At 38.6% G+C, this 24,357-nt stretch overlaps 1 protein-coding gene across 5 annotated transcripts in view; it reads right to left on the bottom strand.

Moving 5' to 3' along the window:
• Positions 1-24,357, bottom strand: part of FRY (FRY microtubule binding protein) — a 329,207-nt gene that overhangs the window by 129,789 nt on the left and 175,061 nt on the right. For all 5 annotated transcript variants that reach the window (XM_082366277.1, XM_082366278.1, XM_082366279.1 and 2 more), the window contains 8 exons: positions 22,660-22,752; positions 22,467-22,565; positions 20,679-20,780; positions 10,673-10,776; positions 10,084-10,192; positions 8,340-8,426; positions 3,931-4,102; positions 2,447-2,579 (listed from right to left, as the gene is read on the bottom strand). In XM_082366277.1, the coding sequence (XP_082222403.1) occupies positions 2,447-2,579; positions 3,931-4,102; positions 8,340-8,426; positions 10,084-10,192; positions 10,673-10,776; positions 20,679-20,780; positions 22,467-22,565; positions 22,660-22,752 (899 nt within the window). The remainder of the gene's footprint in view (positions 1-2,446; positions 2,580-3,930; positions 4,103-8,339; positions 8,427-10,083; positions 10,193-10,672; positions 10,777-20,678; positions 20,781-22,466; positions 22,566-22,659; positions 22,753-24,357) is intronic.

The following is a 24,357-nucleotide window of genomic DNA, read 5'->3' as shown; positions in this document are numbered from 1 at the left end:
CTGGATCACAGGACCTTGGCAGTGGCGGGCTGCACAGGCTCCCGGGAGGGGCGGTGTGGAGAGTGACCTGTGCTTGCACACAGGCTTCTTGGTGGCGGCAGCAGCCTTAGCGTCTCATGCCCATCTCTGGGGTCCACGCTGACAGCCGTGGCTCACGCCTGTCTCTGGAGCTCATTTAGGCAGTGCTCTGAATCCCCTCTCCTTGCGCACCCCAAAACAATGGTCTCTTGCCTCTTAGGCAGGTCCAGACTTTTTCCTGGACTCCCTCCCTATTAGCTGTGGCTCACTAGCCCCCTTCAGGCTGTGTTCACACAGCCAACCCCAGTCCTCTCCCTGGGGTCTGACCTCCTAAGTCCGAGCCTTAGCTCCCAGACCCCACCTGCCTGGCAGGTGAGCAGACAAGCCTCTCGGGCTGGTGACTGCTGGTCGGCACTGATCCTCTGTGCAGGAATCTCTCTGCTTTGCCCTCTGCACCCCTGTTGCTGTGCTCTCCTCTGTGGCTCCGAAGCCTCCCCCCCGCCCATCCCCCATCTCTATCAGTGAAGGGGCTTCCTAGTGTGTGGAAACCTTTCCTCCTTCACAGCTCCCTCCCAGAGGTGCAGGTCCCGTCCCTATTCTTTCGTCTCTGCTTTTTCTTTTTTCTTTTGCTCTACCCAGGTACGTGGGGAGTTTCTTGCCTTTTGGGAAGTCTGAGGTCTTCTGCCAGGTGCTCTGTAGGAGTTGTTCACCGTGTAGATGTATTTCTGATGTATTTGTGGGGAGGAAGGTGATCTCCACGTCTTACTCCTCTGCCATCTTGAAGGTCTCCCTATCTCTTTGTTTTTTAGAAATGTAGCCAGAAGCCATTTTCCACTCAGGGATCTGCTTTAAAGTCTAGCATGAAAACTATTTCTAGCCCTATTTGGGGTGGGGCATCTTAAGACGGTTGAATAGGAAAAAGTAAAGAATCACCTTAGAAAAAGTTTAAGGTATTGTGAAAATACAAATGAAATGTTAACATTTACATTTAAACCTGTACCTTTTATGGTTCTGAATGTATTGTTTTTCTCCTGACCCTGTCTTATGATCTCTGGATTATAAACATAGTTTTCCTTTCAAGGTCTTTCATTTCCTTACTCTTTTAGAGGAAACAACTATATGGCAGAAGTTTTCAAAGCATTTCTTACATCTTCTACATTGTAAATTGAAAACTGCTTTAATATATTCAGAGAGTATGCAGTAAGGAGGTTAAAGGTTTATGGACAATCTGGCAATTTGTGAGGTAAGTACCAGAGCTGTAGACAAGATATTTAACGTTATTAACTTTGGTCAATTTCAATTCTGCTATCATTTTGGTTGAAAAATCTAAAGCAACATGCTCTCCATATCATTTAAATGAAGTGACTGGCAAGCTGCAGGACAATATACACTGTATGACTCCATTTTTGTAAAAAAGAAAATGTATATATGCATTTGTGCTGACATTGGGAAAGGTCTGGAAGAAATCACACTGAACCAAGGAATGGATGCAGATTTCAAGTGGAGCTCTGTGGAGGAGGCTTTCATTTTAACTTGCCATACTGCTAAATACGTATTTAAAATAATTCTGTATTTTAAACTTTTTTATCATGTTGTGTTTCACTGTAGTTTGTTTTTGACATACTACCATTGTAATGAAAATACACACCCATAATATGAACTTCCCTATATAGGTAACAACCTTCCAACTAACTGTGATATTTGGAATTGGACACACTGAGTGACAAAGAAAATTTTCCTAATTATATGTTTAGAAATGTATGCCACAGGTGCCAAATATAATTTAATTCATAGTTCAACAACAAAGTCCAAACTGTCTTAAAACAGTCATAACCTAACCTGCGTTCCTGCCATAATTAATTACAAGTAGCAAATACAACTTGTGTGAGTTTCTAATGAGGAGCTCTAATTACAAATCTAGATCTTGGATTTTGGGTAAGAACATCTGATTTCTACATTCTAAGCTACAAATGCATTCTTAAAATCCAGTATTTCTATGACACAGTTACATAGAGAATATTAAGCAGGTTTAACTCTCACTGTTCAGGAACGCTCACTAGAAACAAGTAAACTTGAGATTCATAAAGATGGAATGTCTCTAAACTGGTGATGACGCTATATCACGTGGGCTTGAGAGCAAAACATTACTTCTGAAAAATGTGGACCAGTAAAAGTGCCTTGAGCCCATTTTCTAACTTACTGTCCTAATGATACTTGAAATATTATCAAAACAGATCAATCTCAGGTTTGACTTTATTTTTACAGTTAGTCAAATATTATCAAACGATGTTTTTACTATCCCTAACACTTCTTAGAACTCGGACTCTAATAACATGAGAACAAAATACAGAATAAAGGGGAACAACCTCTGCTGGTGTCTTTTGGTTCATTAACCCTTCACTGAAAACTTAGTCCTCACTATACTCACGTGATCATGTCTTCGGGTTCTTTGTTTAACATCTGGACGTTAGTCAGCATCATACACCTTCCTACTTCTTTATCCAGGTGCCTTAAAATGTTGTCCACAGCTTTTCGTACTTGAGAGTAATATAATGACATGCCTGAAAAATATGCATTACAGTTACATCTTTGACTAAATCTATCAAAGAGTGAAATCCTATTTTATTCACCCTCTGTGATATATTTTTACTGAAGACCTTCTGTGGGTCAGTGAATTCTCTGAGCAGAGTCTAATTTAATCTCTTATCTGCAGGACTCTTAGCATAGTGCCCACGTGTAGTGGGTATTCCCGAAAGAATCATTTAAATTTAACACATAGGAATTCTAATACTTCAAAGGGAAATATTTTCCAGAAGAGTAAAAATAAACAAGGAAACAAAGTTCCACACTAGAATTTTTATGTCTCTGGTTAGTATAAAAAAATCCACCATAACGAGTGGTTATGTGAATAAAAGATAATTCTCATTTGGGGTTAGAATTTTAATAACTTTATATTATTCTCTGAAGTATATGTGTGGGTTTTTTTAGTAAAGGCAACAAATGACTTCACATCATAAATTTTTAAATGAAGGAAAATTTACCTCAGGTATATTATTTTTACCGCTCTCAGTGGAAGAAAATGTGTACAGAATATGTATTTCATATATGTATATGCATTTTATATATTTATGTATATAATACAAATGTAAAGTAAATTGCTTTGTGTTTAAAATTTGTACTTTAATGAAATAATTATTAATAGTTATTTGTCATGTATTAAATATTGATATTTTTGAACTCATTTAAGCATTGCATAACTAAAGATAAATATTTTAAAGGAAAAAGTTTCCTCATATGTTTCCTCTAGGTCTTTGGAATCCAGGAACTAACTTAACAAGTTTGCAGTAGGTTTCTAAATTCAGGAACTCAGTAAAAGAGAAACAAATGCAAAAAATCATCTCTTTGGGTTAAGACAGTTAAATTAAAAAGAAAATAATCTCACATAGGCTAAACCCACAATATACCCTGGCATGTATGGGACTTGGCATGTTTAAAACACAGATTAAACTAATTTTACTGAAAAAAAAATGAAGAAAAGGAACTATAAAAATGAATGAGGGAATGAATAAATGAATGAATATATTTATATGTTTGCTTTATAAACAGGATTATCTACCAAAGCACACAGATGTCTTAGAAATTTACTGTAAACTGCAAATAATCAATATTAGAAGTTTGAAAAGACCACAGATAAAAATCTAACATTTAAATGGCAAAATGTTTACCAGGAAGTTCCAAAGAGTTTAAAGGGCAGTAAAACAAACCACAGCATGAATCAAAACAATTAATGTTGAAATGTCTCATCAGCTACTTTTATGAAGATTTTTAAAATATATCTCACTAAGGGTAAGTGTCTATTGGTCATTTTAAAGGCTTAATAAGGCCCAGTGCAAACATATCTTTGAAACCCACCTATCATTTTGGCTTCCTCTTCAGTTAGTGTTTTACTCAGATATGTCTTCTTCACCCTCAGTGTGTTTCCTGAAGGGAGAACGGCTCCCGTAACCGGCATGGGAGGTTCCCCATCTTTCTGCTGCAAGCTATCAGCTATGACCAAGAATGCCCGTAAACCAATGTTCATCCTCTGTAAGAGACAATATGTTCATGATAAAGCGAAAGACCCAATTATTGTCGTGAAATTAAGCCATCAGTCTTTCAAAGAAGTTAAGCATGGTTTGCCTTCTAGATTAGTGTGGGAAAATCATTTAAAAGGGTTTAGGGCAAACCTAAGAAAATGAAATTAAGTTTCTGACACTCTTTGTTGCTGCATCACAAGAAAACAACTGGGAAGATTTTCACCAAACTTGGAGGGTATGTTTGAGATGGTCAGACTCATTCTGTTTGGGGGGATCCTGGGTGCACCTCCAAGGGATAGGCAGTCACCCTCTGGAGCAGCTGCAACTAAGGTAAACCGAGGTCAGCAAAAATCTCTTTGTCTCCTGGGAGGAGACATGTGTTAACTCACAAAGACTGAATGAAAACAAACGGGAGTTCCAAATGTGAATCATAAAAATGTAAGTCGTCTGCTCTGAATTGCAGGTTGTTGACTTTTGATTCACAAAGACTGGCAAGTTTGAAAATAAATTTAAAGAATTCGAAGCCACAGAACCTGTTACTGATAAAAACACATAAACTCGTAAGAAGAAATGTCATTCTGGGCCAGACCATTTTCTTCCCCAGGCTCAGATAAGGCATAATATTGGCTCTGAAAGATGACTCAGTAGGACAGTTGCTCCCAGCAGCAATAATCTTAAAAGTCAGAAGGTACTAAAACATCTGTACTTCCTTAAACAGCCATGTGTAAACATTTACACTCATATTTTCAAACCACATCAAGTAATAAGTTCCCTAAGTAGACCGCTACCTAATACAGAAAATAATTACCATTACTAACAATGATAATCTAATTACAATTTATTGAGTTCTTAAAATATATCCAGAACTGCTCATTAACTCTCATCTTTAAAATAGCCATGCAAGGAAGGTATGATTATTCCTATTTTTCAGGTGAGGAAACCGAGGGCCACATAACTAGTAGGTGGGAAGCTAAACATTCAAGTTGGGTTTGCCCGAACCACCTATTCTGTAGTACATGATGATATCTTAGAACATGAAGTAATATCGACTTCTAAACTATTTATTCAAGCTTCAAGGAGTAGGGGTATTTCAACCAGGGTGTGGTAAACATTTCTCTGGCCCATTCATACCCAATCCAATGTGTATTTTATGATTTTATGGTCTTCAGTAATATTCTTTCTCCATTTTCTAAAATGAAAGAGTATTCATTTTAAAAAGTTGAAATGTATATTAAAGTCCATTAGTTTCCTCATTTATTTTAGTAGTTCTTTCATGAAATGTTTTCTAGATTTGTGGATATTTTTCAAGACACAGCACTGTTTCGGGTGAGGAAATACAGTGTTCAATTCTGGAGATGCAGTATCAATAGGATGACTGTGAATTGACTTAAGTGATCAAGCTTCAATTATTTGCAAGTGGATTATCCAATTTATGAGCCATCCTTGCCAGTTCTCTTAGTTTTCCTTTTCTCTGAATAATTCTAAGGGCAGAAGTAAGTTGGGATAGTTTGGGAAATATATTTTTAACTTAATTTCAAAAACAATTTCTTCTTATGTTTTATATAGCTCTGCATCATACCTCTCCTTCTATTACCTGTCTGGTCTTGAGAAATTACTTAACTTTTCCAAGTCCAATTCTCAGCTTCCTTTCTGTAGAATGAGAATAATAACACCTATTGATCATATAGGGCTACGGTGAGGATTAATACCTAAAAAGTTCCCGCTGGCAAATATATATTGTAGGCTAGAATCTCCACTGTTTTCTACTGAAGTCAAGTTTATTGAGATATAATTCACATGTAGTAAAATACACTCCTTTTAGTTGTACAGTTCTCTGAATTTTGAGAAACATATATAGTCAGGTAACTATCATCACAGTCAAGATATAAAATATTTCCATCATCCCCAAAATTTCCTTTGTGCCTCTTTACAGTCAGTCAGTCCTCTCCTCCAACCTCAGCACCTGACAATCAGTGTCTAATTTCTGCCTATAATTTTGCCTTTTCCAGAATGTGATGTAAATGGAAGCAAACAGACACAACCTTTTGTGTCTTGCTTCTTTCACTCAGCTTAACGCTTCTGAGGTGTTGTTGTAGTATCAGTAGTCTGCTCCTTTTTATGGCTGAATAGTATTCCATTGTGTTGATGATTCTCAAGTTGTTTCGACATTCACCAGCTGTTTCAACATGAGTTGCTTTCCTGTTTTTAGTGATCATGAATAAAGGTGCTATAAATGTTGATACAAATCTTTGTGGACAAATGTTTTAATTTCTCTTGGATAAACACCTTGGGGTAGAACTGCTGGATCATATGCCCAGTGTATGTTTAACCTTATAAGAAATTGCCAAACTTTTTTCTAAAGTGGTTGTACCATTTTGCATTCTCACTAAAATATCAATAGTATAAAGTTCCAATTGCTCTGTATCCTTCTCAGCACATCTCACTGTGGTTTTAACTTGCATTTCCCTAATGACTAAGGATGTTGAACATCCTTTCATAGGTTTATTGGCCATTTGTATCTCTTCTTTGGTAAAGAGGCTCTTCATTTTGTCCATTTAAAAAATTGGGTTATTGAGTTGGGAGTTCTTTATATATTCTGGATAGAAGATTTTGTCAATACGTGTTTTGCAAATATTTTCTCCCAGTCTGTGGCTCTACACTTTATTAACATTGACTTTTAAAGTGCATACTTTTGTATTTTATTTTATCAACTTTTTCTTTTGTAATTTATGCTTTTTGTATCTTATCTAAGAAATTTTTGCCTACCCAAAGGTCACAAAGATTTTTATCTTCTGTTTTCTTCTGGAAGATTTATGATGTCGGATTTCACATTTAGGCTTATGATTCATTATGAGTTAATTTTTCCTGACAGGGCAAATTATGGGTTGAAGTTGATGATTTTGCAAGTGGATGTCCAACTGTTTAGTACCATTTACTAGAAAAACTATCCTGGGAATTCCCTAGCGGTGCAGTGGTTAGGACTCTGCGCTTTCACTGCCAGGGGCCAGGGTTCAATCCCAGGTCGGGGAACTAAGATCCCGTAAGTCACATGGCACAGCCAAAAAAAAAAAAAAAAAAAAAAAAAGACTATCCTTCATCCATTGAAAAGCATGGAACCACTGTTCTCAAGCAAGAGAAGACTCTTTAGTACTTGGACCATGGGCCTCCTTCCAGCCAAAATGCCCTGAATTTGCACTGGGTTTGTCCCCCTCCCATTGGCCCACTGACCCTGGCTGCAGCCATTCCAGAAGCCTGTGATGTCATTAAACACCAGACAGAAACTCCCATTTTTGGGCTTGTTGGGCTGTCCCTACACACACGGCAACCTCAGCGCCAAGAAGAGAATTCAGGGTGTGGTGGGAGGAAGCATGAGGAGGCAGGGAGACCTGGGTTCCCCTTCCGGCTAACCAGCTGCCTATTCTGAGCCTCTGGGCTCTGGGTCTCCTTCCTCACTGACAGAATGAAGGAGCCAGACAATATCATAGTGACGACAGGAACAACGTTTAAAAATTTTTTTCTGGTGTTCAATTTCTTTCTGTTTTTGCTTATGAATTTGTAATATCATGATGATTCTGTGAGGTGAGCTAGAAAAGTAGTTTGTCCCTTTTACTAGTAAAAAAGCTGAAGCTCAGAGAGGTCAATGTCTTATAGCTAGTGGTTAGGACTCTGCACTTTGTTGGTGGGAATTCCCACCAACAGTCTTTTTAGAAGTTTAAAATTGCATGTGCTTTTCATTTGCCTAAGCCGCCCCCCTCCCCCACCATGAGGTACATCATACCCATTATACACTCATTTCCATGATCTGCCTGGTCCTTGAATTGTGATGCTGTCACAGAATCAAAGATGCATACATTACTTATTTAATTTCACTAGATTTTAGTATTTTATCATTGCATCTATTTATTCTTCTGTTTCATCACTTTCAATACTCCTCAACTTGCTAATCTGCATCAAAATAGTTACAAGTATTGACTTTTCTATAATAAACAACCAGACATACAGAGACAGATTACCTTTCGGAGCAAGGTTTACTCCCTTCTACAAGAACAGAATGTGGTAGGACGTCAACTTTTCATCATTCTAAGTCTATTCACCCCAAAATCTTACTTCTCTACTATTTTAGTCAAATAACATGGAGAGAAACAAACAGAAGACTTTTTTGGAGAAGATGGCCTTCACCCCATCCCCCAACGTTGCAAAGCAAAGGTAGGCTTCTGTCGATAAACGCAAAAGGGTCATTCTTACCTCTGGATTGAGACTGAAAGCTTTTGCTGGTTTTCCCACACAAAGAAAATCAAAAATGATTTCTTTCATTGCAAAATCTAAACGTTCCTATAGTGAAAAAGGGAAATCAAAACAAAGCGTTATTTTAATTCAACATGAAAATGTCTGTTTTTGTCATATGCACCAAACAGGTGGCTTCTGAAAGAAGAGGGGTATCGCTTAGTTCGATGCATCACAGAGAATCCCTGAAGGAAAACCACGTCCATCCGAACCTTCGGTGGAGCTGCTCCTATTTCCATGTGGCACATGGAGATGCTTTATATAATATATGTAATTAGGCCCTAAAGCACAGAATGACTAATAACTAAAAACTAAAAAATGAAAAACCAAAACACTCTGAGTATCTGGGCTTCTACACAGTATAAACTCTTCCTGCTTGTCCTGCAAATGCTGACACCTTCTTGAAACTCAGTTTAAAATATATTTTTAAAAATACCGCTGCAAAATGACCATTTTCTTCTATTCTCTAACATTTCCAATCCCTTGGCTCATATTACAACAGACAATCCTGCAAGTGAAATGAATAATCAACAAATAAGAACCATTAAGGTTACTTAAATGAGAACGTTTAAGCCAGATTCTAATAATTTGAGACGGTGACTACTAAGATATGTCACGTTCATTTTATACAATATATTCCAGAATAATCAAAGCACATTCTCAGCCACATGATAACCACATGTAGAAAAGTTCTGTTAATTCATCCACCTGCAAAGCAAGCACTGTCCTTTCCCTAAGTACAAATATTAGAGAGACACTTCCCTGCATTAACCACACAGAGAGATATTATACATTAAATGGTCTGTGAAGTAGCCATTGAACCTTATGTCTTTATAGCAATATCAATTACACTTCAACAGTACTTTCATGCCTATTATTTCCCTTTATCCACACAACGTTCTGAGGGATACTGGGTAAGCACTTTCATCCACATTTTATAGATAAAGACACTGAGAATAAAGATGTTCTATGACTTCTTTAGGGTATGGAGCTGGCTCACGGCAGAGGCTGGATTGGAATAACCGGCTTTTCATGCTTCTCTCTAAATCACAAGGAAGCCAAAGTTGGGATAAAAACCATTTATACACAAAGTGTTTTAAAAACTAAAAGTGTTGGGTCTAAATAGTAAACACTAAATGTTTAATATCACTGGACCCAGTTCTTAAGTAAGATAGTATGTATGAAGTGCTTAGAACGGTTCTTGGCAAAGAATAAGTGCTTGATAAAAGCTAATATTCCTGTTACATTCTTCTTTTTCACAGGGTGAAGGAGCATTATGATTTATTTACTCCTCCAGGTTCACTAAATTATCGTCTTCTTATTTCCTCCAAACATCAGACTCAATTTCCTCCTGACTTGAAGAATCTAGAGCGGAGAAGCAGGAAAAAACAAGGACTAGGAGTCAAGAGACCCTCTTACGAATAGGCTCTGTTGACCTCAGATCAGTCACTTAAACCCCGCCTCTCAGTTCTTTCATTCGTCAAATGCGGAAAACACTTGGCACACCGTGTCACAATTTGTTTTGAAGCAAAAAAAAAAAAAAAAAAAAAAAAAAAGCTATGTGTGCAAACACTTGCAAAACCATCCTGAAAAGTCTACCCACGTGAGATTATTTTAGACTCTTCATCCGTTAGTACTTCATAAGAAGGAGGTGGCTACTTAAAGGCAATTAGAAGACTCTCACTGCCAGAAGCATTTCCATTACCTGGGCAATGAACTGGATGATTTTCACAAAGATGTTCAGAGGCATGTCCCTTGGCACCACACCACGGGACCCTTTGGGGAAAAGTGTTGTGATGATGGTTATAAGACGGCTGAAAGATAAGGGAGAAAAAGAGAAAACAAGCAAGATTGGCTGAGCTCCTGTACATTAAGGGAAAATGGCAGATGCTTCATCTTATCTAAGTATCAGAGAGAATTCAGAGAAAAAAAACAAACCACTTCATCTCTTTTCCATTAGCATAATTACTCTCTGAAAAGGTTTTCTGGAAAACTAAGGGCAGTTGGAAAATTATAGCCATTTCCTTTGTTAAAGTGGTGAATGTAGTCCTGACACAGAACTTGGCAATCCTGGTAGAGGTTGGAGTTTCTGTAATGGCTGTTGAAGCCAATGTCTAAGGAAAGCCTGAAAATGTCCAGAGGACTTAGAGCTTTTACAAACTGTCAGCTTTGAACAGCTTCTAGTTTGGTTAGCGTAGGTGGCAATGAAACAAAACACCCTTTTCATTGGCTGAGTGACGTGGTTACGGGTAACTCAATAATGGGGTTACCATTAACCCAGGCCAGCTCCTTACCTCTGAGTGGCTGTGTTGCTTTCACATTTAATTCGAATCATGTAAACCCAAAGTAATCTGTACAGAGATTCCAGTGCAACTCGAGCCATCTTGGGGTCTTTATTCTACAACAGAAACCAAGATAAAAGACTGCAGATTAAATGGTACTGTACACAGGTTATTCTTTTCTGAATGCCTGGTAATGGAGGGCCACAGGTGGGTGGCAGGGTGCCTATGAGGTACACTGCACCACCTGGGACTTATGGGGTATTTGCCTCCTGGTGCCCATTGGGTAAATAATCTATGAGGATGGATCCAAATAGCCAAGAGGGCAGGACTGAGTAGTTATGGGGGAAGTCATGTCTTTCTCTCCTTTCTAAGGTGAATACTGGCGATTGCCTTCTTCCTCCAGGTCCTAGGGAACCACATCCCCTGGCACCAAGAGGAGAATCAATCCGTCCTACTGTTGATTATGCCCTTGTAAACACCACCCACCTTCACCTCCCATCTCTTTACCCTCCGACATCAATGGAGACTAATATATAATAAGCACTGGGACATAGAGATAAAAGTGTATCCTTTTTCCCTAAGATGTTCACAGTCTATGGGGGGGGGGTGGTGGCAGCTGGGAGACAAATAATACACAGTCAACTCAAAGACACAGTGAAAAACTGGCGGGGACAGGAGCTAGAGGATGGGAAGAAGGGCAACCTATGGCAAACACAAGGACTGGGGTCAGGAAAGGTTTCCAGGGGCAGACGAAAACTCAGACGAACTTAAATCCATTCACTCATTTGTTCATTAAGCAAACATTCGAGTGGCTACACTGGGCCAGGTACTATGCTTGACACTAGAAACCAAGATGATGCGGAGTGAAGAGCGTTTTACGGAGAGGCAACAGCACAAAGAAGCTAAGAGAGCAGGTGAAGAGGGGTCATGTTTCAGAAACTGGGGATGGTTTGTATGGCAGGACATAGGGCCAGGTGAAGAAGCAGTGGCTGACGAGGCTTGAGAGGAAGGCAGGGGTCACACGAAGAACCCTACGTGCCATGCTAAATAACGGGACCAGGGTTCTCATGATGGTGACAGGAAGCCATGAAGCTCAAGGAGACCATGTGAGAAGTCTGCAGCGTGGGGCATGGAGCAGGGGCAGGGAGGCCAGCCAGAGCGCAGCTGCCAGCTTCCAGGGTCTAACAAATAGGCCAGGGGGAGGGAATGGTTCGTCACTGAACGGACATCACCTTCATTCCTCCCTTTCTGACTCTCACTCCACCCTTTCAACTGATTTTATAGGTTTTATCTACAAAATATGTTTTGAATTTGGCATCTTCTCCATTCCCACTTCCTCTGTTACAGTTCAGGCTTCCAGCACCTTCTCCTGGGATGCTGCAGTAACCTCCTAAACAGTCTCTCTAAATTGATTCCCTCACTGCTGTCCTATCTTACACTGATTATAATCCTTTCTATTTAAAAATCACAGATTGGGTGGTTTTCCTGATGCCTATGGGATCAAGTTAACATTTCTTGCACGGCATACCTGACCAGACAGTATCTGGCTCTAACCTACCCGTGAAGGATGCCACCCACCCTGTTTTTCTCCCACAAGCTCCCCAAACTCTAGCGAGGCCACGTTCATTCCATCTCTGCATCAGGAGTGGGTCTCCTACCCTCGCCTGCGTCCTTCTTTTCTACCAGGTGAACCCCACTCTTTCACAGCCTACCTGAATGTTCCCAACTCCGTGCAGGCTTTCTCTGTTCCTCCTCAATATCCTGAATCCCATCCCATTAAAACGAATTATTCCCTCCTGAGTGTCCCCTGACCCTCATACAAACACGTAACATAGCCTTTCAGCTCTTTACTTGTGGTCTTGCATAGACATCAGCTCCCACATGAAGGTGGGTTCTCTGAAAGTGAGGGGCATTATTTACCCAACATCTATTAGAATTCTTGCCACTCTGCAGGGGATCAATACATGTTTGCTAAACAGTCTTCAAACGTCACTCAACTTTCCTATAGGTCTTTTGCTTTTACATTACGTCTCTTCCCTACTCATTTATTAATCTCGTCACAACCGTTTCTGCTGTTCTGTTCTTAGTGTAGATAATTCGGGTCCTGATTTGTTAAGAATTCTTAACGGTTTAGATATAATCTAGGATAAGTTTACCTTTAAGCTACTTGCTGAATAAAGATGAGTCACATAAATAAATTCTATGGAAAAGATTGTAGGGAGTAGTTTTTCAGATTTAGGAAAGATTTCTTATGCCTAAACAGTTTTAAAATAACTTCTTGGCGTGATCATTATTATAAAATTCTAAATTTCTACATGCATTTTGGTCTCATTCTGGATTTTTTTCTTCTATTAATCTAAATAAGTAAATAAATAAAATGATAAAACACATCATTTTAATTTTTGAGCCTTTATGATGTGTTTTCCTATCTGGTATGGCCTACCTTCCACCATCCACTGCTCTTTTTCTTTTCTTTCTATTTTTAGGGTTTCCCCAGATATTCCTGTATACTTATTCTTCCAAATAAACTTTATAACTACTTTTCTAGCTCCAGGAAAAAAAAAAGCCCCAACTTTTTAGAAGCATACATTTATACACAAAAGATTTTTTTTTTGTCTGTTAGTAAAACAAGTGATACACCTTATAACTTGTTGAATGTCTTGGTTACATAAAGGAATTTTAATAAACTACTAAAATAGTAAAGTTGCATTTAAAATATTCCATCATTTAAAAATTTCAGGAATTCTAATTATCTGTCCTCTAATCACTCCAGATCAGCAAATGTCTATGATGTTAACACAGTGGTTAAAAGCAGACTCTAGACACACACTGCCTGGGTTTAAACCCATCCTTGCTCTGCAATTCATTAGCTGTGTGGCCAACCTCAGGGACCCTCTGTAATCTCTCTGGGCCTGATTTTCCCTGACTGTGAAATGCAGATGCTAATCCTCCCTCCCTCCTAGGAGTGTTAGGAGAACTGAGAGTTAGTGCATAGAGGGAATTTAGCACTGTTCCTGCCCATAGTAACTATTATTACAAGGTGCAGGTTCAGCAGCAAACAAAGGAGATTAGTCTCTGACTTCAGGGAGCTTCCTTTCTAGTGGGAATGTCTCCTCCTTTGTGAATTTCCCTTTATTGGTGTATATATAAGTATTTTATATTCATATTTGCATAGTGTGTCATTCAAAATTCTCTCTTGTGCCTTATCTCACACTGTGAATCATGGCCAGGTAGGGCAAGTAACATCTAACTTTCATTTAGGAGCTTAACTAAGATCTCTAGTTTAAATGATTCATATTACTGTCTTCTGTTTATCTTCAACTTCTTTTACACTTTTTTCCTGTCCTCCTACCCACAATTATCTTTTGGGGGCATGTTGTTGTGACTGATGTGCTTTTACTCTTAAGAATATGTTTGAGATTGTCTATTTTTGCTCCCATAGAGACTGAAGAGCAAAGTGGCTGACTTAAGTTTTTATTTTGTTTTAACCGTGGATCCTGTACCGGTAATTGCTTTGTAGCATTTCAAGGTGATATCACTGATCACTGCAATTCTCTTCTAAAATGATTTCCCTTGTTTCTCTTCCATTCTCGGCATTATCATATGATATTCTTAAACTGCAACCAGGATTGTTTACTTCCCTGTATTTAAAGCACTTAAGTGGCTTCTAATCACCTCCTGGACGACGTCCAAATTCCATGATGTGGTGCATGAGGGGCCTTTGGTGACCCGGCTCCCACATCACCACCCTCCGCCTCCACCCCCACTGTGCTCTGTGCCATAACATCCCTTCTGCAATTCATCCAATGCCTGGAACGCCTTCCTTGTTTTACTTGGAAAATTCCTACTCCCCAGCAAGATTCATTAGGTGTCACTCCTCTGTTACGTTCCCCTGCCCCTCCACTCCTTCCTCCATCCCAGAGAGATTACCAAGTATTCCTGTTCTCTGTCTTCTAGAATGTTGTTCTATGCCTTTACTTGTATTGATATGTTTCCTACCAGACTGTGAGCTCCAGGAATTTTGGGTTGTTCATCTCTGTGCCCTCAGTGACTGCCATACAGCAGGTTATCAGTAAATATCAAATTTTTTTAAAAAAAGCAAACTGTGAGTAATAGCTGAACAACGTGATGCATAAGCAAAATGTCTTTATACAGAAACTGTACAAAAGGCAACCCTTAGTACGTAGCTGAAGCTAATGGACATATTACTAAACATCTTACACTTGTACAGCTTTTTGATATTTCAAAAGTACTTTCATAGACCATGACATCAATTGGGGGATTCTGTCATTGACAGAAGCCAAATCACTGGCTCAAGTCTTCAAGCCAGTAAATAACAGGTGGGATAGGAACTGACTTCTGGTCCAGTAAGGACTGTTTTCTCAGAAGCTGGAATGTGTATATTACAGGACACTTAACTATATCAGGCGTTGTTATCAAAGTTGTCCACATATTAACTCTTTTTAATTCTCAGAACCATAAAGTTGATACTGTTATTGTATCCTTTCACAGATGAGGAAATCAAGGCCCAGAGGGGCTAAAAAGTGGCAGAGCCAGCATGTGAACCTAAGCAATCTGGCCCCGGTGTCTTCCAAACATGAATTTTCCCACTTCAGTGGAAATATTATATGGAGGCTGATCAAATACGCTGCTGGCACCTACTAGACTGTACTCTACTTGAAAACAGGACTATTTCCTCATTGTCTTTGTATGTCAACAGCAGCTAACATAACAAGGTCTTGATATATAGTTTCAGGATTTTGATACTTTTAACCTATGTCTCAAACCACCGACTTCTGTGTCAAAAGTCTCCACTCCAAGATGGAAAGACTATTCTATTCTTCCACTGGAATACGTTTCTCAATTAATTAATTAACCAACAACTTATTTATACCAGCTCTGAGGTTACAGTGATAAAACTGTTCAAGAATCTAGGAGGTTTCAGAGTGGATCTTCCCTGGTCTCCTGGCATCTAATCTCAGTGCTGGTCACAGACAGACTTCATGTATGTCAACCTGCCCAACACCATGCCCACCTTCTTTAAATTGTGCTTTTGATTTAGTTAAAGCAATTCAGTGTTAACAGTAACAAGTAGGAAGCACTGAATTCACTGATAACTTGGCTAGTGACAGGGTCATTGGACAGACCCATGTTTCCCATGATCCATCAGCTGACCACTTGCACCCAGTCACCCAGGCTGCTTATGAATATGCAAATTCCTCGGCGGCACCCAGACATTCTAAACCAGAATCTCCGGAGGTAGGTTTCAACAAGGTGCATTTATAACAGGCTTCCTTAGAGATCCTTATGCACACAGAGGTAAAGATCCATTGATTACAGATCAATAAATAATTTTAGTCTTTTGATCTTGTTATACTCAAAACTCTTCTAGATTTCTTTTCCATTGCAACTAAAGCAATTGAAGTAAACCTATTTCTTTCTCATATTTCCTTGCATATCACAGTCAACACCTTCCTTCCTTTTGATACCTGAATCAATTTACTCTGATCATAATTCAATCTTTTTGATGACTGTATTATCCAAATAATATACATGCTATAGTTTAGGATAACCTCTAAAATTCCTGTACCAAAAATTTACAGAGATTACTTTTCTATTCATTGGCTGAATAAATAAGGCATTCACAGAAAGTAACACACCTGTCATCTGATCACTAATTTTCGGACTCAATTTGTGTGCACTATTAGAATTTATAAATTCCACTTTGAAATGTGCCTTTGACAGATCTGAAACATAGATAAGAGATTTTCTCAAGTTTATAGAAATAAAGTTAATATTAAAGCAGTATAACTATTTCTTGAAAATTAATATTTAAATAGCTAATACTGCATCGCTTACATTTGATATTTGCAAAGAGGATAGTAGTTGTTTTAAATGGTACCATACATTTTAATGCATTCAGGCAATGACTGTGGAATCCTTAATATATTACTCAATCCTTCCCCTCATAAAATAAAGATATCATTAATACCCTTACTTTTATGTGAAAAGTTAAGAAAAAGCACTCCTTTAACTTCATAGTGATTATTACACACAAAGATATATTAAGTGCCAAACACAAGTTTCATCAAAAAAATTTATGGCAACGAAACTTTGAGACTCTTAGTGAAAAGCAAAAGACCTTCCTTGTCCCCTCCTCTTCCCTGCCCCTCCTGAATCCGTAATTCTCTATCATCATATCCTATTTGATTTTCTTCATAGCAGTTATCACTATCTGAAGTTTTTTTCCTCATCTATTTGTTTACTTGTTTCCTGTCTGTTTCCTCCACTAAATTACAAGGTCTAAGAGACCAGAGTGTTACTATCTCATTCATCACTTATTCCCAGCACCTGGAACAGTGCCTGGTACATTTCTAGTGAAGAGTTGTTGACCAATTGACTAAGCGAATGCATTCAAGTCCCAGTGCAAATAGTGACTGAGACAAAAGAAGAATCCTTTTTAATTCTGTACTTTGGTTTCTAGTACTATGAAGCTAAGCTGACTAATGTCTAACCTTCAGATGATATACCTTCAATATTGCTATCTGAGCAAAATTTTTAGAAAAACATAACTAATATCATGAAAGCACAGGGGGAGGTCAATGCAGCCTGTGACATTGTCATGATAATCCATGACATGAATGTAAAGGCCCTACTGCTGGCCTGGCTCATAACAGATCTCCAATTAATGAGACCTATTGTTGTTATTAATTATACAGTAAATAGATTTCTTAACTTTTGAGGTTTCTTTTTTTGTTTGTTTCTGTGATCAAGACCTCACTGGTATATTATATTCATTATTGTAAGAAAAAGGAAATTTAAAGATTCTCCCAATTATATTATCCATTTTCGAGGATAAGAAACTTGTACATAGTTATTATGAGCACAATAATTATGACATTTGAAACGAACTATTAATAAATGGGGATTCGTGACAAAAAAAAAGTACTATTAAGTCAATTTTTCAAAACATATTTCCCTTTTTCAGAATGAGATATATTATGGCAGATGTGAAGGGAATGTAACATTTTAAAATAGCTCAATATGTTCAGATTCTGACATAAAATACACAGAAGAAAAAAGTATTGGTCACTACTTACCAGGGGTTCCTGAAAGATGTCAAGGTCGTGGTGAGAAGGTGTTGTAAACTTCTCGCCACTTTACAAGGGTCTATTGCTAATACGTGGTTGACCGAGTTAACAAGTGTAAATAAAGACTTCACGTTTGTGTTACCAAAGCAGCCTGCTTCTGACAGACTGACGCTGAGGATAAACCAGGGCACTGACGTTAAACGAGCATTGAATCTGAGAGCTTGTTTACTTTGAAAGCAGATTTTTCACACTCACACACATTTCTATTCTGCTCTATGTCATGCTGCCACCTTGATGGCTCTCCCCTGCAGAACACATCAAAGGTGGCTACCAAGTTCAACATGTAAGGTTCAAACACTGGGTTCGCTATACTTGAGTACCTATAGGGGATGGGGAGACAAGTAGGGGAGGGGGTGCAGGGAAAAAGGGATGGTGACCAGAGGAAAGAGCTGGATTGGTGGTCCTTTCTGAAATGATATGTTTGGCTCTAAATCCCACAAAATACTGAAGCCATTCAAGACAAAGTGTACTCCTAAAGCCATGTTAGTTTTTCCTCAGGTATTTCTTCCCTGTTGAGGACACTTGAGGAGGTTTGGAGGGTTTTCTGTATATTTTTAAATGGTCCCACTTAATCCCTACTGGGTCTAGTTCTAAATACGTGTGATACAATTTTATTCCGATTGTAACTCATCAAGGATCTTTCTGTATCTTTTACCCTTGAGGAGGTGAATTCCAACAATTTATTACCCATAAAGTGAAATATCATTGCCTTTCCGTTGCCTAATAACTACCTCTTTCATGCTTCATGGATTACCAGACCTCCAGAAATGGCACAGGTAACTCCCTACTCCCACCTTTTACATCCCTCCTTGTCTGCATCACGCATTTTGAAACTTCATTACATATCCCCCAATGAAATGCCAAGTTCCTTGAGAACAGGGACCCTAGATCTAATTTTTATATAACTGACATCCCTATCTTTCCCATTTCCGGCACCTTCCCTAGCACCTCTACTCTTTCTGATCCTATTGCCTCTCCCTTTAAGAAATCCTGATGCTTGAAATGTTTGCACAGGGAAACACCATCAGCGTGCAGCCCTTCTCTGTAGGGCTGTGTGTAACCCTGTTATTAAGTCTTTTTGGTGGGCTTCGACCAGACCTTCAAACATTTTAACTTTAAAGCAATTAAGTTCAAAGTAAGATTATGCTGCTGTATTTCAAAAGCAACTCTGGACACCAAGAATTTTGGTCTTTTTGGCCACAACAGTAAATTGTCAGGCAAAACACTATTTTGATTCTAACTAAAATTCATCACAAACACATTTAGCATAATATATACAGAAAAATGAACATTCTTAATCATTTCTCTTTTTGTTTCGTTTTGAACAAAATGAACTTTTCCTCTTTGTGTAAAATGTAGAAGAAAAAATATTTAAATGGAATAGCTGAATAACTTAAAAATGGACCAATATAACAAAAAAATGACATTGGGTTACGTGTTGGAGGCGTTTGACAGATGGAAAAATCCCTGAATCAAACATCTGAAAGTGGCCATTATATAATAGCTGATACCCTGAAAAACACTGTGTTTTCCAGAATTCTTAAAAGCTAATTCTATATCCACTGCTATTATATTTCCCTGCCAATTTGAAGAAAATAAACGATTCTAATCTTGGATTTCACAATCAGCTTTTAGAGCCAGTACATAGCTGGTGCTTAAAACAGCCCCAATGCAGACTATTGTGTCATTATATGGTAAATGCCAAAATAATATAATTAATCTTGACCATTTCACCAAATTAAAGGGTCTTAGAACAAAAAAGACAAGGCAATATGTATAAGCACATACAGCATTTTATAACTAAGTGCATTTCAAAAATTCTAAAGAAGCAAGTATTAACCTTGTAAAAGGAATTCAACTCTTTGGATACAACTGAGAACTGTGAAAAATATGTGCTATTTGCACATATTAGAAACAGTGTTCATTTAGTTGTCTTTTATCAATAGGTCACTAAAACTTAAAATATGTTCACAACATTAAAAGTTATAAAGCCAATTTTAAAGCTAACCATTGCAGTTGTTTTAACTGTAGGTTCCTCGGTTTCAGGCACCATGACTTGGTTCCTCACGTCACCCAGCATCTGAACAGCTGTTGTTCAGTGAATGCTTAGGACTGACTGGCACTCGGCTTTAACAGAACATCTTCAAACAATCACAAATAACAGGGACAGGAAATAAGTGTTCTCTGCTACTAGGTCAATCCTCCCACAGAATGGAACGTTTCCCCCCCCCAAATATTTCCCTAGCCTGGAGGAGGTTAGAGAAAGGCTGCAGGAGGTTTAGGTGAGCTTCTGCCAGTGAAGTGTGGCCTCCCTTTTTTTAATCATTTAGAATGAGTGTGACCATAGATGCATATAGAGGGACATTTAATTCTACCTTTAAAATGATCCTTCTTAAGGACCTCCCTGGCGGTCCAGTGGCTAAAACTCCACACTCCCAATGCAGGGGGCCCGGGTTCACTCCCCGATCAGGGAACTAGATCCCACGTGCTGCAACTAAGACCCGGTACAGCCAAATAAATATTAAAAAAAAAAAAAAAAAAAAAGCTCCTAAAGTGATCCTTCTCAGACGAGATTTTACAACATTGTAAATTGACTCTACTTCAATAAGAAAATTAAAATTTTAAAAATTTTTAAAAGAAAAGATTTCCCCCCCTCAATTTGACATGATTTCTCTTAACCCCAGTCGCCTTCTAAAACTGACTATATTTAATAAGGAAAACTCTTCTTAATATTTTTTTCATTATTCCAAAATAGTACAGGATCATTTCCCCTGCAGACATCAGGAGTCACTCTCAGAAACACACATACCAGCCTCGGACTCATACATATTTTTATAAAAGACTTTTCTGAGCCGACAAATACTAACTTTAAGGTTGGATAAACAGTTGTTGAGGAAAACGTGCCACCTGTTCAGGAATAGCTGCTTCTGGCTGACGCAGAGCAGACAGGTCACCAGCGGGTACAAGGCCTGAGGAGAAAGAAGATGAGGTCACAGGATGATGTCTATTTCAACCAACCAGGTAACACACGCTCTCTGGAACCACCACCCATACATCTCCCCCTGTGTGCTGTGTGGGCCAGAATAAACAGGACACTTTGTAACACACCCAGGCCCAACAAGTGCCGTGCAGAGGTGGATATTTTGCAAATGCTTTCTGAGGACGATGGGGATGGAATACTCTAGAGTTATGTAGAGGGTAGAGAGTGAGTTTCATGGATCGTAAGTGGAAATCTGATTCACTGATTTAGTCTTCACTCATAAATTTTAAAAACAAACTATCGTAGATCACTCTCAATCCTCAGGAGAAAAAGCAGAAAGGCACACTGATCTTGAAAATGTTACTGGCTTTTTTGCTCATAAACATCTACCAGTTTGTCCCTGTCTTAGAGGTAGGTGTATGTGTTTTCCTTTGCATGCAATCTTCCTGTAATTAAGGAAGATTCCTAAAAGAAATGTTACTGCATTGGTAAACTCCACCCAGACAAATTTAACCGCAGGAGGAATCTGCTCACGAGCGAAAAAACAGAGGTGCCACTGTGCTTTTCCTGCCTAACTGGGCAGATTTCCCGCAGCAACTGGAGAAGTCAGAAAAGCTTGTGGGTGGCCACCCAAACAATATACACGCAGAACCCACCACCATTTTGCCGAACCAGATTATGGCGCTCCCCAAAATCAGGGCTAGTGAAGATTTAAACAAAAATATAACTCGCTCATCCATTAACTTGAATTAGCAAAAATCTATTGCCACGATGAGATTCAGTGCTTAACAATCCATACACTTATTTTGTTGTTGTTGTTGTTGTTGTTAACTTAGTTTTAAACTGACTTTGAACTATTACTGCCATTGAGTGCAACTCTAATTCCAGCCAGTAATTTAAAAACAAAAATACAAGCAGTCACAACGACCACAGAATGCAGAAAAATGAGCAAATCTGTCACCACTGCCCGCAAGGCAACTGAGTATTTGCTCAAATAATGGTGGTAATGTTCATACTTTAAAGATTAGCATAAACAATGCCAGAAACCAGCTACCTAAGCAACCTGCTTCCTCCATACTATCACAATTACAGCTGGTCTACCACCTGCTGATTCATAAACCAGAGCTTTATTTACCATGGAGGAAAAAAGTTGTGGTAATTTAAAAGACTTTTCTATGCTGCTCTTCAGTACAAAAGCATTCCCCAAAACTGTTTTCTCAGCCTTCAGAGAATCTTTCCAACGGCCAACTATCTGTGTCCCAACTCCCTTTCCTGCCTGGTTCCATTTTGATTCTGAATATCAGGATGGGAATTACCCAGTGAAGATTCCTGGGGATTGAGAAAAGAAACTGTTGTTATAAACTTTAGCCTTCAGATTGAAAAAATACTCAGAAATTAAAATAAAAATTAAGTTAAACCCATCTTGAAAATAAACAGCGGAATCTTTAGGACTAGAAGGGTCCTTGAGGTGACATGGTCTAATCCCCTTATGTTACCATGATTCAGTCATGGTCAATAATAGGTGGAAGTTCCAAAATTTGAAATGCTACCTCTCTTTGAGGAAGCTGTAGGTAATTCTCCCATCTGTGGAACCCTTATGACTCTCAAATAGATTTCAGCCTAGGAATTTTAGTCTCTGCAGTTTTGTCTTTTGAATTTTCTCAGAGTTACTAACCAAGGAATGCTTCTTTCGAGAAGAAAGTTCCAGCGTGGTATCATATAGGCTTTCAACAAAGTTTCTGAGGCAGGGAACATTTACTTCATTTTTAACAGCCTGAAATAGAGATGCATGTTTATATTATATTAATGAAATTGTTGCTTCTCTAATCCAATTTGAAGAAGTTCTTAAAAATGAAAATGTAACTCACAGCAGCAACTGGGACAAGAATTTCAACAAAAAGCCCAGCCAAGGCATGCTTGATATCTTTGTCTTTGACCTCGAGGAAGTAATGTGCACATTCCTAAGAAGTAGAAACAGAGTAAAGGGAGGGAGAAAGATTGAAATGTGCACAGAAAATGTATGTAAGCAAATTTAAGCAAACAGATCTTAATTTAATCACACCCAATAACACAGCATATTCCATAATCTATTAAAAAAATCACTTAATTCAAGCATTTATATTTAAGTTCACAATATCTTACAATGACATTTTACAAGGCTGGTTTTCTCACTCTCCCCCTAACTTCTATCCCCAAATCACTGAAAATCACTTTGTCCTTTGCTGAAAGGACAAAGCATCTATAACCAGCAAGCAGACATTCATCCACTGACTTACTGGTTGGTTCATTCAGTGACTCATTTGCAAGAAGTTTCTATTGACTACCTACTGTGTGGGGGGCCCTGGGGCCTTGATTAACCCACAAGCACAGATCCCCAGAGAAGGTAACCACGGGAAGAGAGGCAGAAGACATTAACCTTATTTTAGGCCCTGACAGCCCCAGGCACAGAGCCGTTTACTTGTTGGGCCCTGACATTTTAGGCATTTATTATTCAGATAGTTTCATGAGCAAGTCTGGAATGCTTCCCTTCCCCACCTCAGACAAGAAACCTTTGGAATAGTTTCTTAAGCAAGGATGTCTCTGCTTGTGGACTCCTGTCTACAAAAGGGTATTTTTGGTTGCCCAGGGAATAATATATTAGAAGAGTTGGCCTGTCCAGAATTCTGCCAGCCCCTTTCCCCTTCCTGGCCTTTTGGGTAGTAACTTACTGTGGTCTTTTTTAGATGTTGTTTTCATGGAAAGGTCCAAGGCTGCATGTATTTGTGATGACACTTTGATATCTGTATCAGCTATTACCTCTTGTTTTCAGTCCACATTGGGACTGTCACCAACAACAGTTGCTCAGGTTCCCAGTACATCAATATCATACTAAGACATCAGTCCAAGACAGGCACTGCCAGCATGGGAAGTCTTTGAGAGTTTCCCAGGACAGAATGGAGCTTTATGGTCCCCAGAATTGTGGCCCTTTTCCTACATTATTTTGCATACGTATGTAAATACTGTCTCAAATCTTAATTCAAGTACATAGATACACAAATCATTAGCATGAGAGAGAGATAAAAATAGTTAGCATTTAGGGAGTCCTTTACCACGTGCCAAGAATGCTCAGAACCACCTTCCAAAGTTAGTGTCATTATTACCACTCTGCAGACAAGGTAAGTGAAGCTGGGAGGGGTTAAGTGTGACTTGTCCAAGGTCACAGAGCTGGTAAGTGCTGAAGCTTGAATTCAAACCCAAGAAATTTGATACAGGGCCTATATTCTTTTTTTTTTTTTTAAACTACTTTTTTGAGATACAGTTCACATACCCTGCAATTCACCCTTATAAAGTATACAACTTGATAGCTTTTAGTATATTCACAATTGTACATCTTTCACCACAATCAAATTTAGAACCGTTTCATTATCCCAGAAAGAAACTTTGTATCTGTTAGCAGGCATCCCTAACCTCTGTATCCACAGCTCCTCCTCCAGCCCTACACAACTAATCTACTTTCTGTCTCTACGGATTTGCCTATCCTGGACATTTGCTATTATGAATAATGCTCCTATGAACGTTTGCATTCA

This window comes from Balaenoptera borealis (genome assembly GCF_965194805.1).
Source record: "Balaenoptera borealis genome assembly, chromosome: 18".
In the NCBI taxonomy this organism is placed as follows: Eukaryota; Metazoa; Chordata; class Mammalia; order Artiodactyla; family Balaenopteridae; genus Balaenoptera; species Balaenoptera borealis.
Note: the sequence above shows the minus strand (reverse complement) of the source record. Positions and strands in the feature narration are given on the sequence as shown.